The sequence below is a fragment of the Canis aureus genome, chromosome 5 (genome assembly GCF_053574225.1).
Source record: "Canis aureus isolate CA01 chromosome 5, VMU_Caureus_v.1.0, whole genome shotgun sequence".
In the NCBI taxonomy this organism is placed as follows: domain Eukaryota; kingdom Metazoa; phylum Chordata; class Mammalia; order Carnivora; family Canidae; genus Canis; species Canis aureus.
The window spans coordinates 17,701,231-17,720,756 of NC_135615.1; the positions used below are offsets into that span (position 1 = coordinate 17,701,231).

General features: G+C 38.0%; 1 protein-coding gene and 1 long non-coding RNA gene across 7 annotated transcripts in view; one reads left to right on the top strand and one right to left on the bottom strand.

The window, feature by feature from the left end:
• Positions 1–19,526, top strand: part of LOC144313749 (outer dynein arm-docking complex subunit 2) — a 251,252-nt gene that overhangs the window by 184,990 nt on the left and 46,736 nt on the right. For 3 of the 6 annotated variants that reach the window (XM_077896982.1, XM_077896985.1, XM_077896986.1), the window contains 2 exons: positions 15,609–15,644; positions 16,942–17,404. The exons of 2 other annotated variants lie outside the window; for them this stretch is intronic. In XM_077896982.1, the coding sequence (XP_077753108.1) occupies positions 15,609–15,644; positions 16,942–17,055 (150 nt within the window). In that variant the 3' untranslated portion in view covers positions 17,056–17,404. Of the gene's footprint in view, positions 1–15,608; positions 15,645–16,941; positions 17,405–19,526 lie in introns of those variants that run through there. One more of the 6 variants, XM_077896983.1, reaches the window with a different exon arrangement.
• Positions 1–19,526, bottom strand: part of LOC144313754 (uncharacterized) — a 213,387-nt gene that overhangs the window by 128,218 nt on the left and 65,643 nt on the right. The window lies entirely within an intron of this gene.

Here is a 19,526-nt window from a genome sequence, read left to right on the forward strand (position 1 = left end):
TTCTAACAATAGAACACAGGCAACCACATAGACTTTCAGTCTCTTCTCAATGGGAGATAACTCACGTTAAATGCAGGCATTGTATTAAGAGCTGATATCCAGGACATTTTTCCTGGAGTCTGAAGAAAACCTATAGCTTGTTCCAAGCATATTAAACTCTTGAATATACTTTTGCTTCCTTCTGAAATCTAACATTACGTTCAAGTGACTAAAAAAAAAGACGGAGAATTGGAGAGGAGAAAATAACAAAATTTTGTAAATTCAAATTCAGTGGAAGAGTGACAACTGCCTGGCAGACCTCAGGAATCAGAATGTAAAGTCAACAGTGGGAGAAACTCAGAAAAAACCCAGCTTACAATGTGGAAGCCTCAAAATATTAAGAACTGGTAGCCCTAAGTGCCTCTGGAATTGGTCTGTAGGGTTCAGGATGGAGGCTATAATAAGGGAAACTGAGTAAAAGCTAGAGCCCCTTCCCTAACTCCACTCAGTAAGTCACTGCCCTTTCCCAACACAGCAGCTGCCCAAATAAAACAGTCTCTGGACTGGAGGACAGCAGCCCCTGTGAAGTAAAGATATTCTACTGAAGATGGAGATTAAGTGACCATATAAACACCGAAGCTAAATGGATGATCTGCCCTTCTCAGTCCCAAATTCCTACAAGTGAGTCCCTTCCTCTACAGGTTGGAGTTTGAAAAGCTCTTCCTTGGAGAATCTGACTAGCTCAACACAGAAGATTTCAAGATACTGACCTGGGGAAGACCCCAGCCAGCCTTTCCAGGGCCTCTGGTGGCTGTGGGAAACTGTTGTATGTGAATTAGAAAAAGATGTTCCCTCTGAGAAGATGTAGCTTTGTTGGTCTGAGACTTAAAAAGGAGATAACACGTTTGAGGGAAGAAAAAGGCATCCCTTCTTCCTTGACCAGTGAAATAGTGAGAAAATGAGAGCTGCTTTTCAGGCCCCTTTAATCTGGTGTTTTCATCGAGAGCACAATCCTGAGTGGCCTGAGACCACTCAGATTCTCCTACAGTAAAACACAGCCAACAAGCCCCATTTATGTGCTCAAATTCTCTATTCACCCAACAAGTAACATCTGAAGAATGTTTTGAATATAGAAGACAAAAACTGAAACAAATGGAAACAAATCAGTGCTTGGAAGAAACATAGTGTAGCAGAGAGAATGAAAAAAGTGAACATCCTCAGAGAGATAAGAAAGAAAGAAAGAAAGAAAGAAAGAAAGAAAGAAAGAAAGAAAGAAAGAAAGAAAGAAAGAAAGAAAGAAAGAAAGAAAGAAAAGAAAAAGAAAAGAGAGCATTCAGGGAACATGAATTGGAAGATAAATCTCTCAGAGGTCTCTATCCATTGAGAAGATCCAATAATTATAGGGGCACCTGGGGTCCAGTCAGTTAAGCCTCTGATTCTTGTTTTCAGTTCACATAGTGATTTCATGGGTCTTGGGATCGAGCCCCACATCAGACTCCATGCTCAGCAGGGAGCCTGCTTCTGTATTCTCTCCCTCTGCTCCTCCCCACCATTTGCTCTCACTTTCTTTCTCCCTCTGTCTCTCTAAAAATAAATAAATACATCTTTAAAAAAAAAGAAGAAGAAGAAGAAGATCTAACAATTGTAAATATTTATGTCCCCAACTTGGGAGCACCCAAAAATATGTCAATTAAAAACAAATATAAAGAAACTCACTGATAATAATACAATAATAGTAGGGGACCTTAACACCCCGCTGATTTCCAAGCAGAAAATCAACAATGAAACAATGGCTTTGAATGACATACTGGATTAGATGAACTTAATAGATATATTAACACTTCATCATAAAGCAGCAGAAAACACATTATTTTCAAGTACACATTGAAGATTCTCCAGAATAGATCACATACTGGATCACAAGTCAGCCCTCAACAAATAACAAAAAGATTGAGATCATACCATCCATATTTTCAGACCACATGCTATAAAACTTGACATCAATCACTAGAAAAAAATTGGAAAGACCATAAATACAAGGAACTTAAGGAACATCCTACTAAAGAACAAATGGGCTAACCAGGAAATTAAAGAAGAAATTAAAAAAAAATAATACATGGAAGCAAGTGAAAATGAAAACATGACAGTCCAAAACCTTTGGGATGCAGCAAAGACAGTCCTAAGAGGGAAGTATATAGCAATACAGGCCTACTCTAGAAGCAAGAAAAATCTCAAATATTCAACCGAACCTTACACCTAAAAGAGCTAGAAAAGGAGCAGCAAATAAAGTGTAACATCAACGGAAAAAAGGAAATAGTAAAGATTAGAGCAGAGGTAAATGATATAGAAACAAACAAACAAACAGTAGAACAGATTGACAGTAAGAGCTGGTTCTTTGAAAGAATTAATAAAATTGATAAGCCCTTAGCGAGACTTACCAAAAAGAAAAGAGAAGGTACCCAAATAAATAAAATCACAAATGAAAGAGGAGAGATCACTACTAACACCACAGAAATACAATTAGAATATTATGAAAAAATTATATGCCAACAAACTAGGCAATCTGGGAGAAATGGATAAATTCCTAGAAACATACAAACTACCAAAACTGAACAGAAATAGAAAATTTGAACAGACCATAACCAGCAAAGAAATTGAAAGATTAATCAAAAATCTCCCAACCAACAAGAGTCCAGGACTAGGTAGCTTCATAGGCAAATTCTACCAGACATTTAAAGAAGAGTTACTTCTTTAACTTAATCTTCTAAAACTAAACTTATTCTTCTCACATTGTTTCCAAAAATAGAAATGAAAGGTACAATTCCAAAGTCATTCTACAAGGCCAGCATTACTTGATTCCAAAACCAAAGACCCCACTAAAAAGGAGGGGAGAATTATAGGCCAATAACCTTCATGACCATGGATGCAAAAATTCTCATCAAGATACTAGCAAATCAAATCCAACAGTACATTAAAAGAATTATTCACCATGATCAAGAGGGAATTATTCCTGGGCTGCCAGGATGGTTCAATATTCACAAGTCAATCAATGTGATATACCACCTTAATAAAAGAAAGGATAAGACCCATGTGATCCTCTCAGATGCAGAAGAAGCATTTGGCAAAATACAGCATCCATTCCTTATAAAAACCCTCAACAAAGTAGGGATAGATGGATAGATGGAACATACGTCGACATCATAAAAGCCATATTGGAAAGACCCACAGCTTATACCATCTTCCTGAGAGCTTTTCCTCCATGGTCAGGAACAAGGACAGGGATGCCTTGTTCTCACCACTACTATTTAACATAGTCCTGGCAGCCTTAGCCTCAGCAATCAGACAACAGAGAGAAGTAAAAGGCATCTAAATTGTCAAGGAAGTAGTCACTTTCACTATTTACAGATAACATGATACTCTATGTAGAAAACTTGAAAGACTCCATGAAAAAATTGCTAGAACAAACACATGAATTCAGTAAAGTCTCAGGATATAAAATCAACATACAAAAATCTCTTGCATTTCTATACAGCAATAATGAAGCAGCAGAAAAAGTCAAGGAATTGATCCCATTTACAATACACCAAAAATCGTAAGGTATCTAGGAATAAACCGAAGAGGATTAAACCGAACCCAAACCATAAGATGCCTAGGAATAAACTGAATCAAAGAACCAAAGACCTGTATTCTGAAAACTGTAGAACACTTATGAAAGAAATTAAAGAAGACACAAAGAAATGGAAAACATTCCATGCTTGTGGAAGAACAAACATTGTTAAAATGTCTATACTACCCAAAGCAATCCACACATTTAATGCAATCCCTATCAAAATACCACCAGCATTTTTCACAGAGCTAGACCAAACAATCCTAAAATTTGTACGGAAATTCAAAAGACCCTGAATAGCCAAAGCAATCCTGAAAATTTTAGAAAAGCAAAGCTGGAATCATCACGATTCCAGACTTCAAGCTCTATTGCAAAGCTGTGTCATCAAGACAGTATGGTACTAGCACAACAAATACAAGTACAACAAATGGTATGGTACTGGCACAACAAATACAGGTACATAGATCAATGGAACAGAACAGAGAATCCAGAAATGGACCTACAACTCTATGGTCAGCTATTCTTTGACAAAGCAGAAAGAATATCCAATGGGAAAAAAATCTCTTCAACACATGGTGTTGGGAAAACTGGACAGCAACATGCAGAAGAATGAAACTGGACCACTTTCTTGAAATAAATTCAAAATTGATGCAAGACTGAAATGTGAACCAGCAAACCACCAGAATCCTAGAGGAGAACACAGGCAGCAACCTCTTCACCCTGGGCCAGAGCAACTTCTTACTAGATACATCACTAGAGGAAAGGGAAACAAAAACAAAAATGAACTACTGGGAGTTAAGATAAAAATCTTCTGCACAGTGAAGAAAACAGTCAAAAAAACTAAAAGCCTATGTAATGGGAGAAGATATTTGCAAATGACATATCTGAAAAAGGGTTAGTATCCGAAATCTATAAAGAACTTAGCAAACTCGACACCCCAAAAACAAATAATCCAGTTAAAAAATGGGCAGAAGACAAAATAGACATTTTTTCCGAAGACCCAGATGGCTAACAGATATATGAAAAGATGCTCAACATCACTCATCATCAGGGAGATAAAATACAAATCAAAACCACAATCACCTCACCTGTCAGAATGGCTAAAATTAACAACTCAGGAAACAATGTTAGTGAGGATGCAGAAAAAAGGGAACCGTCTTGGCACTGTTGGTGGGAATGCAAGCTGGTGCAGCCACTCTGGAGAACATTTTGGAGGTTCCTCAAAAAGTTGAACTTTTTGCTCAAGGAATTGAGGAATTGCTACGCCCCAGCAATTGCACTACTAACGATACAAAAATACAGAAAGAATACATGCATCCCAATGTTTATAGCAGCATTATCAACAATAGCCAAACTATGGAAAGAGCCCAGGTATCCATCGACTGATGAATGGATAAAGAAGATGTGGCATATATACCATAGAATATTAGCCATCAAAAAGAATGAAATTTTGCCATTTGTAATAATGTGGATAGAGCTAGAGTGTTTTATAAGCAAAATAAGCTAAGCAAAATAAGTCAGAGAAAGACAAATATATGATTTCACTCATATGTGGAATTTAAGAAACAAAACAGATGAATATATGGGAATGGGGAAAATTAGGGGGAAGCAAACTGTAAGAGATACTTCATGATAGAGAACAAACCGAGGTTGCTGGAGGGGTGGTAGGAGGGGATGGGCTAGGTGGGTGATGGGTATTAAGGAGGGCATTTGTTGGGATCCCTGGGTGGCACAGCGGTTTGGCGCCTGCCTTTGGCCCAGGGCGCGATCCTGGAGACCCAGGATCAAATCCCACGTCAGGCTCCCGGTGCATGGAGCCTGCTTCTCCCTCTGCCTGTGTCTCTGCCTCTCTCTCTCTCTGTGTGTGACTATCATAAATAAATAAAAATTAAAAAAAAAAAGGAGGGCATTTGTGATGAGCACTGGGTGTTGTATGTGATGAATCACTAAATTCTACTCCAGAAACCAATATTGCACTGTATGTTAACTAACTAAAATTTAAATAAAAATTTAAAAAGAAAAAAACTCTCAGAAAGAGTAAAAACATAAAGAGATGAAAAAAGGAAAGATAAAAATAAAAAAAAAAACAGTGCAAAAGATCTAACTTCAGAATATTAGTTCCACAAAGGAATAACTGAGAAAATGGAGAGGAGGAAATGAAATGAAATAGTTCAATAGAATTTCCCAGAGTTGGAGTACATGACTTACCAGATTGAAATGATGCATCAGGTTCCCTGTATACAATGGATAAAAGTATACCTATCCACAAGATATAGCACTGTAAAATTTTAGAACATTAAGTATAATAATAATAATAGTAATAATAATAATGAAAGATTCTGTAATGTTCAGAAGAGAAAGGATAGAAAAAGAAGATAGAGTGAACAAGAGAAACCAAACATGAAGAACACTTTGGGCTTCTCAACAGTAACATTGGAAGCAAGAAGAAAATGGAGGAATGCCTTCAAAACTCTTCCAACTCTTCAAAAATTATTTCTCACCTAGAATCCTATATTCAGTAAAACTCTTAATCAAGTCATAGAAAAGACATGTGAGTCTTAAGAAGTTTACCTCCTTTGCACATTTGTCAAGAGGCTACTGGAGAGTGTGACTCTGCCAGTATCTTTAAATCTTCAAAGAGAATGTTGAGTTATACTTTTTGTTGGTGGTGGTGGTTGACTATGCATTTTTTTTAAAAAAATTTATTGGAGTTCAATTTTCCAACATATAGCATAACACCCAGTGCTCATCCTGCCAAGGGCCCCCTTCAGTGCCCATCACCCAGTCACCCCAACCCCCTGCCCCCCTCTCCTTCCACTACCCCTTGTTCATTTCCCAGAGTTAGGTGTCTCTCATGTTTTGTCACCCTCACTGATATTTTCAGAGAATGTTGAGTTACTCTGATTCAAACTTGATTTTGTCTTGACCACGTATTGATGAAGTTCCTGATGCTTTATTTCCTAGATCATTTTACCCCACAAAAGTGTTCTTTGACTTCCTGCTAAAGAACCAGAGGAAAGTCATAGTGATAACCCAAGGCAGGAAATACAGAGTGGTCTATTCCTTCTACTATATTTCCATGGGACCTGCAGTAACCTGTCAGTACTACATCCTGCCAGCGTTCCCAATTGCAATGAGCCCGGTCTCTCAGGGCTCCCTCCTTTCTCCTTAGATCCCATCACAGAGGCAGAACTTGATGGGGACTCAGAGACTTTACCCTGCTGACCTTCCTCTGAGGGCCTCTTGCCTTTCCTTACAGAAGTGCCCACCCACGTGACTCTCAGCCTCCACTGGGTAGCAATAACCTGACTTCTTCATAAGAGGATATCATGCCAGCCAATACAGTGCTGAAAATGTTTTGTTACATCTCACTTGTTACTAGAATCAGAACAGTGCTTGAAGTATGTTTTCTATTAGAATAGTGCTTGAAGTATGTTTTCTATTGGAATAATAATGGCTAAGAACTAAAGAGTAGTTACTGTGAGCCAAACCTTGTTCTGGGATCCTTATCAGATATAACTTTGTCTCCTTTATGGATAATATTATAGAAAATAATAAACATGGGATTATCATAGGTGGCTTCCCCATGCACATTCCTCTTGGCCCCTATCATATACTCCATCTTTTCCCAGTTTATTACCTTTGTCTGAGAGCAGGAGCAGGCTGGGTGCGAATCTTTTCCTTAATGTGCCTTGTAAAGGTCAGGCAGGGGAAGAGACAATCATTTAAAATATTAAATTATCAGTGTACTTCATTTCGCTGTGGTCTTCTCCATGTTCCTTCGCTTAGATTGAATTTTTTAATTTCAACATCTTCCAACCCAATAGAAAGAAGTAGAAAATCTGACCAAAAAAGCATCTGAGTTCTGATCAAACTCATAAATGAGTTTATAGGATAGGGGCACCTGGGTGGCTCAGTGGTTAAGCGTTTGCCTTCAGCTCACTACATGGGGCTCCCCGCAGGGAGCCTGCTTCTCCCTCCGATTCTCTCTCTCTGTGTCTCTCATGAATAAAGAAATAAAATCTCAAAAAAAAAATGAGTTTATAGGATAATCTTTTCCAAAATGAAGGTAGTTTTATTCAATTATTCTAATAGCAAAGGAGGTGTGATTGAGTTCTGGTTTTCTATAATATAAATTAATAAATAATATCGCTTAGCCTTAACTTTTTGTGAATATTTTGAATTATAGCCACTTCCCTATTCATCGAACTTCTCCCATTTCTCTTGCAAGCATATTCCATATCTAATGCTTTTGTCTCATTTTTATTAATAGCTACTTCATGCCTTTATTTAGCAATGGGGGTGATGTCCTTCTGGACTAGAGACTGATGCAGGAGGAAACTATAATTTGAGCAACTGATCCATCTATTACCATGAACACAGAGCTCTGCTAGTGCCACTTTCTTCCCTTATTTTTTTCACATAACAGGACATGACAAGCCCCTGTTAACATATTAATTGTCGATATAACTAGACCAAAATTATTTATTTGAGTCAATCCTACTGGAACTCTAGCAGAGAAAGTGGGCTGATAAAAAATTCATTTTACTCTCTCTACCCTACAACAAACAACTTCGCATTCCAGGTAATACCAACAATGGTAATTATAACAATCATCATGTATGAGCAAGTAGAGCAAGCACTTTACATTTGTTATTTCATTTAATCCTGGTGAAAAGGTACTACTGCCAATCCTAATTTTACTAATACGAAAAGTGAGGATCTGGGAGACTTAACCACATGTCATACACGTTAAGGAGAAACCAGGGTTCAGACCCAGACTATGAACTCAAAGCCTGAACTCATAGCCACTGTACTCCATAATCTATGAGAACATGTTATTTTTTTTTATTTCCAGAGAATTTTCTTTGTCACTTTGATCTACTCAATAGCAAAATGCAATCCTCAACAGCCCTATCCTCATAAATCTTTTTATCCATTCCTAGCCTCTCACTTCTTTAGCATTCTTATCCAAGAAACTTCCATATGCACAGATATTCTTTGCATTTGATGGGAAGAAAAATTGAAGAGGAACTTGAAGCCATTCCAAACAATACCATGAATTTCTCTGCAGGGCACGCCAAGACTTACCACTTCCTTTTTCTTAAGGAATCTCCTGATGCTGCCAGTTATCGAGGCATTGTCCACTTCTAGAATTTCTAGCATTCTTTAGAGTTGTTAGGGCTTTATTATATGCCCCATTTCTACCTTCCAGTACTCTAGATCCAGCACTCCAATCTGTGTGTGTGTGTGTGTGTGTGTGTGTGTGTGTGTGTGTGTGCACAAAAGCTCCCTATGGGAAGGTTCATTGAAAAACAACGTGAATGAAAAACTAGAGGGTAGACCTACTCAAGTGTAAACAAACATATGCACAGAAGAGGCAGTAGATCAAACAAGTCAGACCCCACTTTCAAGCTCTGTGGACATGAACCTCAGTTCACATAAATAGGGCACACACTCCTGTCACTGGGATGCATGCAGACACCACTAGAAGGCAAACCCCTTGATTCACTTCACTGACTGAACAGAATCAAAGGTTTTGCCCCAACCAGCAAATGTAAAATGTGTTTTGAGGCCCATGGCTCTAGTGAGCCGTCATATGAAATGAATTACCAGGGCTTGAAGTCGGGATGTGAGAGAAACCACTGTGAAGCCTCAGCCAGCATGGATAGCTGGGAAGCCACTGTGCAGGGCAGACACAGTGCAAATGCATTTCTTGTTACTGGGCTGCACGTTTGTGCTACAGCCACACTGCAGTGCCTTGCGATTTGGAAAATAGCTAAAGGGTTCACAGTTCAAATGAGCTCTGGGAACTCAAAATCTTTCTGGAAAACTTGCTAAGCTGGGTGTGCATGCAGGTATTTCAGAGCTCATCCGGCTCTAATTAAAACTCATACTTCCCGTCTGTGTTCACCCAAACAATATTGAGTCAAACCACAAGAAAATCTGTTATCACTCAAATTGGGACCTATTTTTCATACAACTGAAATATTATATAAAATCATGAACTGTTAGGTATAAAAGTAAAAATTGAATACAGACACCGATTCCCATGCTACCTTTGCCTCACCTTCCAGGGGATGTGAATCATGGGTCACAGCTGCGTGCTCAGGGCATGCGCCTTGAGATCAAAGCCTTTGATGCTGGAGGAAGTATTCGAATTAGCCTGATCCACACACCACACCACGCTCTGTGCCCCTCCCCATGTCCTCGTTCACGCCAATGCTGTAAAAACTAATGTGTTTGAATGATGTTTTAAAGTGTTCTATGCAATTAAGTTGGAAAGCAAGCAGGAGGGCTAGTTTTCCTCTGGTGTACATATGAAACTCCCAATAAATTTAAGGTCCTTGAATGTGTTTTGGGGGAGGGAAAGATTAAAACGGGGAAAGTTTTTGAAAGGAACAAACACTTCAAATAAAGTAAACCTGAGGTGTTTTCCCCCTTGTAATATCAAAACTGTTTTTATAGTTGGAAAATGTCTACGGATCAAAAAATATACACCCAAAAGAGTGTACCGATTCCATAATCACTTGTACCCAATTTGCAGTTCACTTTCCTAAGGAAAGTACTCCTTTATGTAATTATGGCGAAGTATTACAAACCGCCCTCACCTTGCCCCGTGTGTTAGTGATTGAAAAAAACCTGCTGCTCTCTCCTTTCTGTTAGCTGCCTGTCGAATGCAGAATTTTGCACTAAGTTTCTGTTGTGTGGATGTTTCTATTTATTTTAAAGCATTCCTGAGTGTCCTAATCTGTTTATGAGGCTCTTATGAAAAATAAAAGCATAGATTTCTGAGCCCGATTAACAACCAAGACACATATATAGTACATTTGTCCAGATAGTGGTTTGGGAAAGTAGTACATCCTTATTCAATTTGTAAAGCAGCATTAGTAACACAGCCTGTCGGTGTATTAATAAAGCAGTGAGTAACATCCATTTACAGCAGTAAATAAAATGCAGGAAAACCAATACATTCATAGAGCAGCATCACCAAAAGAGTCTCAGAAGGGCTTCTCAAATATCAAGCCATTCATGCCCGGAGAACACAGAAACTTCTGCACTTCCAACACTATACCCTTGATTGAGAATGTTCCTGGCTAAGGAAAATGGGTAGAGCAGGATAAATTAACTAGTGAAGAATAAATCACAGCGCCTGGCACATACTAAGCATGGTAGCTAATAAAATCATTTCACTTTGTACAAACGTTAGGTAACTTGTAGGTCCAATGCCAGTGAGGTACATTTAAGCAACTCTCACTGCCTATCACAGGTATTGTTCTAGGCCATCCTTTTCTTCTTTTATTTATTCTTTTAAAATTTCACCCTTGCTTCTACTTTAGGCCTTTAAAATACTGGACTGCTAGGTTCCACTGGTTTAACTTTTAGATTAAACATTTACTAACCATCATAGGTCATGTAGAATGAAACCTCGTGGTTAATGCAAGAAACTTAGACTAAATTAATTCCCCAAAGAGTAGTAGTCCTCTTAATGCATTCAGGACTAGAGGTTACTCAGGTCCTAGAAAAAGTCATTTACGGAGTAGACTCATAAAAAGGACCCTGCACTGATTTAACATATTCTAATGGAAAGCATGTGAGTGCATAGTAGATCCTCCCCTCTGCAACCTTTATCTAGCTGACTCCTGGCATTGCCAACACACTGCAGGCTCTCTGTGAAACACCAAGATGCCAACAGCCTGCCAAACGTATGACTAGTACATTTCACACTCACAGTTCATTAGTTTATGTAATATGAAATTATATAACTGGCATCAAGGGTTTGGGAATAAATGCAACTGACTTGGAAAGCCAGAAGAGGGGGGAACCACAGAGCAACAAGTTCTGAGGGCATAGGAGCAAAATGCAGGTTCAGTTTGGGCAGGCATCCAGCCAAGACACTGCTTTCCAAGGGAGCCATGCAAGGCCTGGTAGCAACAGCTGATACCAAGTGAAGCCTGGGCCACTGGTGCCCATAGGGGTCAACCAGAGATGAGGTGGGGACTGCAGCAAGTGCTGACAGGGCTAGCCTGACCTTAGGGCCAAGATTCCTGCTTCCTCATTCCTCCCAAACTAACCAGGGCTGGACTCCAGGGAATAGAAGCCAGAACCAGACTTCAGAACTGGCAAAATAATCACCATGATAATGAATACCACTTATGGAGCTCTTACTTTGTACTAAGCATGGGTTTATGTGATTCAAATGCATAACCTGTGAAGCCAAGCTGCCTTGTGGTCCAGTCCTGACATGGAAATGCAGTCAGACACAAAAGCCTGGCAACTAGGTAGCAATTGAAAGTAATTTTAATTCTAGTTTCCCTCTTGAAAAACAGCACAATTGTACACTGTTAAACTTCTTTAAAATCCTCTTATCTTTTTTTATACTCAGTACATCTGTCTCACCCTAAAGTTGCTCCTAAAATAACACCCCCCCCCCATTCAAACCTTTCCAAACTCTCTATTCAAAACAGGGTGGAAGCTCTTCCCTCTCTCCACTTTCCTCCTTTCCTTCCCCATTTGTTGTTTCTTTCTCTCCCACAAAGAATCCTCTGCCCTTTCTGGTATGAGTTCTCCCTGCCTGAGTTTCTCTAGTTTTTCCTCTCACACTGCATGCTTGGGTCCTTACAAGGTTCAGGAAACAGACAAAATAGGAAGAGAGCAGGGGAAGATAAAAAATGTAAAGACAGGAAGAAGCTGTGAATACTGGCGCACATTCAACACGTTTTAAAGGTCTCTATTATCTTACTCATCTTCTCAAGAAGCCTCAGAGGCAGGTGATCCCCTTAAACTTATGAGATGATAGGGTTTACAGATTCAATAGTAACCTACCCAGTAAGTAGAAGAGTCAAGATACAAATCTAAGGAGCTATGACTTCAAAACCCACCTTTTTGATGACTGTTTGCCTTTTCTAGAAAGCAGCTAAAATGCATAAGGCAATTGTCTAGTTTCTGCTCAGATAGTCTGTGTTCACAGCTAGAAATCTATTACATCTCTTCCTAGACTTAAAAACTATCAACAACAGAGTCTACTGGAGGAGAGACCAAGGACCAAAGCAAAAGCAAGGCAGGCTGGCCTTGTGAGATAGGCATTAGCTGGGCTTGATGGAGCTGGCAATCTATGTTCCTTCAACTTCCTAAACAACTCTTCATATATATAGGGAAGTTGGACGGTAGTTTATTATCCATCCCATTTTCTTGTGGAAATCAAGATTTTAATGTAGCATCAGGCCCTCTCTCATTGAGGGCCCAGAAAAGTCTACAGGTAACTGACATTATTCATTATAATGACATGGCTATAATAAAAAAAATAATATAGTAATAAATAAATAAGCTGTTGGAACAGTTTAATGCTGTATTTATAAAATAATGGAATCAATGAGGGAATTCATGAATTCTTTTGAGTCATCTACTTAGGGGATGGAGGGAGAAAATACATTATGTAAAGGGAAATTATTAACTTGTTAAAATCCTCAAGGGATTATATAATTTACCAAAGAAATGATTGGAATGTTTTGTTTTGATTAAAGAACCAATTTAAAGTTTGGAAAGCAGAAATTGAAAGAAAAAATAGGTCCACTTAAGAATAGAGAAGTATCAATATCAGGCTCCCTTGGCATCCAGACTGGGACTGCTCTTGTTTATTGATTCTGTAACGACATACAGGAGCAAAATCTCCACATTTATAGCTAATACTCAATACTCAAGAGTGATAGAAGGCTATAGGGATGGGGGTGGACAACTAAAATGTGTGTGTGTGAAAAGAGAGTGGTGGATGAAAGTCTGTGTTGAGTATATATTTAGAAGAAGTAGCCGAAGCCTCATATAGCTGTGTCTGCTTTAGCAGCTTTCATATGATAATAAAATGAGGTACAAGAAAATAAATAAATTGATAAAAATATTGAATTGTTGATCAAGAGTTAAAAGTTGCAAGCTAGAAAAGGGATTTAAGTGTGAGTTATAATACCGAGACACCTAAGCCATGTGTTATAGTAACCAAGGAGAGCTGGCTACTCTGTTCTTCCTTCTCATTATTTTTCAATAATGTTCATAGAGCACTATTTGCTCTTTTTGCAGAGAGAATAAGAATATAAATTAAATAAATGTGTTCATAGAGGTGTGTGTGTGTATGCATGTGCACATATGTATAAAACTGCCTAACAATCTTATATTGACGTATGTTCCCATGGTCACATCCTGGACCCTGTCAATAAGCAATACAAGTTTATCTATAAAATCTTAAACTCCACATAATCCATTCTCAAACTCTAATGTCCTATTTTTCAACTTCCTGAGCTTCCATCTCACTGTTTTCTCACTTCACAGAGATCTGCCTTCCTACCTTCCTAATTCTTACAGGTCATCCTCCCAGATTATAAGTAGGCTTCTTTTTATTTTTTATTTATTTATTTATTTTTTTAGATTTATCTATTCATGAGAGACACACAAAAAGAGAGGAGGCAGAGACACAAGCAGATTCCTTGCCGGGAGCCCAATGCGGGACTCAATCTTAGATCCCAGGATCATGCCCTGAGCCAAAGGCAGATGCTAAACCACTGAGCCACCCAGGCATCCCTATGAGTAGCCTTTTCTGTTTGTCCTTTCAGTCAGCTCAGACTGTATGACTATTCCAATGAGTTGCAGTGCTATAACCTATTTCCTCCATCTTACACCTCAGTGATCGGATGATGCTGGAGAAAAACACTAGTAATGTTATTAAAAAGATAAACTGAGGCATGATTCAAACCAGGCAGTGCCAAACTGAAAGTGGTTAGGAGCACTCCAGGAGCTAGGGGAAAGTTTTTAACAAGATACAGAAGCAAAGCAAGGAAATTATTTGATTGGCTATAGCATAAGCTCTTGCCTTATTTGGGAAAGCCTATTTGTGATTGGTTAGCCTCAGGTTTCATATTCTTAGATTCAAGTGTGTTGATTCTGGATTAGGTTTTGGTTTGCTTACATAGGCCACCAAATCTTTAGAGACACTTTATCTAATGGCCTCCTGTTTAATTACTTTAACAATGCAAAACTCTCAAGTCAGGAGCTCCCCCAAACAGCTCTGTTTCCCTTATTCAGAAGACAGTATTTCTTTCTCTTGACTCTTAGAAGACTGATCATGTCTTATTCCCTTTGCTTCTCTAGAATTTTGCCCCTTGTCAGTGAACTTCACAATTTAGGACATTACTCTGGATACAGTATGAATGATTGACTGGGGGCCAGGCAAGAGAGGGTGCAAGGACAGTGGGAAAGTGCTGTAGGCTTTACAGGGGTGATGACAATGGCAATAGAGAGAAGCAAATGACTTTGGAATAAGTGTAGGCAGTTGAATCACAAAGATATAATTGTTGGATAGAAGCAGGGGAGATGAGGTGGGAGTGTGAGGTGAGGAGATTTCTGGCTTGAGCAACTAAGTGGTGATATCTTCACTGATATAGGAGAATAATGGGGATGGGGGACCCAGGTTTAGATAGGAAAAAAATTAGAAATTTTATCGGTAATATATTAGGTTCGAGATAGTTCTGAGATTGCCTAATATAGAGATGTCCAAGAAGCACTGGTGGGACTGTTGAACATGATGAAAAATAAGGACCAGGATGTGACCCTGGAAGTGGAGGACAATTCCATGGACAATGAGGAGGTCGAGGACCTGAGTTGCCAGACATCCTTCAGTACCTCAATTTTATCAGGGTTTTCTCAACTCCAACTTTCCAAATGTTTTATATTTTTCATTTTTATTTCAATCATTAATTCACCTGGACATAATGTTTATGTATGATGAAAGATTACCATCTTTATTTTCTTCTTTTTGGATAACCAGATATCCTTGGGCCATTTGTGTTCAACACAAGCTTAACCCCCAAATGTCCCTTGAATTCATTTTGCCCTGAAGGACTTCAGGATCCTTCCCTTTCTTTTCTATAATCCATATTCTGCATGGTGTCATGAAATTTGTCTTTCTAAAATACAAATGTGATCATGTCACTCTGCTGATTAAACTGTTTAAATGACTTCTTTTTATTGCCTACAGAATAAAAGTCCAATCCCTAAGCCTGTCATATTTAAGGTATTTCACATTTATCTTTACAATATCTCTTTGCTTATCACATCTTTTCTGTCATCAACATTTGTACCCAAATGCTACTGTGTAGAAAATAGATGACTCGAATTAAATTTTCAAATCCTTTGTCAGAACTACTCATCTGATTCATAACTGATAGACTTTTTTAAAGTTCTAATTAATTTCTTTGTCAGTTTTTGGTGTCTACATTTTTTATGTCATTTTTTGGTGTATTAGGCATGATACAGTATTATAAGTTTTAGAGTTTATAATCTAAAGGACAGAAAGCATTAATCTACATATCTATTTAATAGGAAAGATATAGGGGCACGTGTCTGGCTCAGTTGGAAGAGCATGCAACTCTTGATCTCGGGGTTGTAGGTTTGAATCCCACATTGGGTGTAGAGATTACTTAAATACATAAAAAACAAAACTTAAAAAAAATAAAAGGGATGATATAAGGATAGTAATAGGCATTTGAGTAAACTGCTATGATAGTTCTGATAAAGCAAAGATAGCATCTTATTTGATGAAAATCAGTGGAGGCTTCGTGGAAAAGTTAACTGGGTCATGAAAGATAGGTAAAATTTAGAAATTCAGAGAAGAGAATGAGAGGGCCTTTTAGGAAGAGGGATGGCATCAATCAGGGCAAAAGAAGTGGAGAAGTGTGTGACCTTGGAGTACAGGATAGAGCAGGAGAAAGATAAGCGGCTAGAAAGGTAAACTGAGGCCAAAGCACAAAAATCCTTTAAAGGATGAGTTAACAGACTGTTTAACTCGTTAGTTAACTAACTGTCCCAAGCTGTAGTTATTTAGCACTGGGAGTCAATGCAGTTAGGGGATTGACATAATTAAGTTGTGACATGATCAAGTGGGTTGGAATGCAGAGAAATCATATCTAAGAGGTTGTACTAATAGCCGAGGCATGGTGTGCTGTTGGCTTGCCCTAGAGGCAGAAAAGTCAGAAAGAATGCAAGACAAATTTCAAAGCAGACTCCATAGCAGTTAGATGACCAAAGAAAGGTGGGAGAAATAGGTCTATCTCAGCTTCAGGAAATAAAATGGTAAGCATTTCATGAGAAATCTCGGTCTGGTTAAGTACCATTTATATTTGCATTTGCCTAAATGGCATTTCTTGTCCTTTTTCTTTTCTTTTCTTTTCTTTGTTTTTTTTTTTTTTTTTTTTGGTGACTTTTAAAAACATTTAATATTAAAAATTGTTTTCAAAGCCTAACTTTATGCCTTGAGATTAATGGTTTTATACTTTGTTTCCCTCTCCGCCCTCCTCTTTTACATGTGACAGCTACTGCTGGGTATGATTGGGTCTTCTGACCACGACCTCCAGGAAGCCGCAGCTGGATGTATATCCAACATACGCAGACTGGCTCTTGCTATAGACAAGGCAAGATACACTTGAAATGTGCACAGACGTTACAAACTACCAAATTTTACATGACAGGGAACATGTCAGTCCCATGGCCAAGAAGCCTAGATCAGGAAGCATGTTGAGCAAATGCTTTACAGACAGATAAATGTCTGAATGAAAACACAGGAATTAAAAATGCAAAGGGTACTCTTCATCCAAAAATTGCATAGATATTTGTGTTCTATTTAATATTTTGGGGATATGCCATGTAATGAAATGTAAAGCTAATAAATTTGTGGTAATTTTCCAGATAGATATGTATACAGTACATATATGTATTTCAGTGATACTTTTGAATTTGTGATGATTTTAATAAAAGATATGGCCTTCCTGGTGTGCAGTCCTATAGTCATTCTGCATGTCTTTAGAATTCTCCTTCTGTTAAACCTATCTCACTGCCCTGTCATTATGGTTTTGTCTGTTTGATCACTTGCAACCCACGGGAGAGCTCTAAGGAGATGTGCTGATTTCACGAACTGTTATTAAATAGAATTTAGAGTCAGGCAGCGGGACCTAGAGAGATCATCCTGAGGTCATTCTAGATTTCTCCTAAATACTATCAGACATCGGAGAAGTTAATGTATGGCTGTCACTGTACCAGATAATGTAAATCACAAAAACATAAGCAATGAGTGGGATTTTTACTTTTAGACTTACGAAGCATAAACAATTATGTTTTATTTCCCTCACAGGACTGACCAACACTTTTATTGAAGAATTAATTTATGTTGCTGTAAGGATAATATTACTTCACATAAAATTGCTTTGAATTTCTGAACTCGCCTTTAGCACACAGAGTACATTTTTTTAAGTGGCCACAAAAGATTAATAGCATTTTATCAGGTTATGGAAACATTAGAGGCCACTTTAAGGAATCGCATATGTAACCTTGGTGTGCTAAAATGTTTGGGAACTAACTGTCCCAAGCATCCAGTACTAGCCAGGAAAATCATTTTGTATGCATCAGTTCCATAAACTGACTATCTCAGTTAATTCTTTGAAGAACAGGCTAAGCAGTTTTTATTAAGAAAAATACTAAGTGCTGTCTATGTTTGTCATAATTTGGAGAAGATCATAAACTTAATTGAATTAAATGTAAATAATTTGTATGAAATGAGAAGCCTGTAAAGGATGAAAATTATACTAGTGATAGATTATCTGATAAAAAAAATAAGACGTTTCTGAGAATTTCAAGGTTTTGTAAAACATCAATCCTATTCCGTCCTCTGAAAAAGAGGTCATAAAAGAAGATAATAAGAACAAGGCAATAGTATTAATGCTAACTAAGAACTGGATTTAAATAATAGTGTAAATCCTTTAACTTTCAACATATTTCTAATGGTAAAGTTACTGTTTGCCTGTGCTTCACAAAAATTAAAAATACATCTTAGAAATCATGGATTATGAAAGCTGTAGAAACTGAACAAACATTATTGTTATATTTTTATTAAAGGAAGCTTTTACCACTATCTTAAAATATCAAAATATTCTTGATATTAGGGAGACCTAGGAGCCAAGGGAAGCAGCAGGTAGAAAACAGCAGCACAGAAAGAATTGGAAGAGTCATTGGAAGTGAAGGACTGTTCTTTCACAATATGCTTCATAGAAGGAAGCTGGGGTTTTCATTTTTTATGGTTAATAAATGCATAAAAGAAAAGCAACAGTGCCATTTGAAATGAAACTAAGGGGACACCTGGGTGGCTCAGTGGTTAAGCGTCTGCCTTCCAGCTCAAGGAGTGATCCTGGAGTCCTGGGATTGAGTCCCACATCAGGCTCCCTGCATGGAGCCCGCTTCTCCATGCCTATGTGTGTGTGTCTCTCTCTCTCTCTCTCTCTCTCTGTCTCATGAATAAATAAATAAAATCTTTTTAAAAAGTGAAATGAAACTAAGCACTTGAAAACAGTTCAGGGAAATTAACGTGAAAATCGTCTTGTGTGTTCCTAAGAATTCTTTTAAATTCTTAACTCCAGGAAGGTAGTATCTTTAGGTACTACAAATGAGAACCTGAAGTTAAGGGTTAATTTTGGTTTGTGTGTGTGTGTGTGTGTGTGTGTGTGTGTGTGTGTGTGCATCTGTGTGAGAAATGACATCACAGAAAACTCTGAACTCGTGAGAAAAATGTCAAAGACAGTGAAAGTACCCAGAGCTATCAGAGAACAAGCAAGGGACAGTCACACCATATCTTTGCTACTATATGCTACAATAGCATTCATCTTTTCTTTCTTTCTTTTTTTTTTCATTAGTTTTTGGTAAGATTTTGTGTGTTATAATTTATTTTCTGCTATTTAAAGCTGGCAACCTTAATTCCTTATTAGTTTTCAGCAACAGTTCTTTTTTAGATTTTACTCTTCCCCAGGACATCCTGGGAATCCAATATACTCTTGGTGATAGCCGGCTGTTTCATTTTGAAAGGAATTTAAGGTGGAAGGAATTTTAAATAGATATTCTTTGATCTTCCACC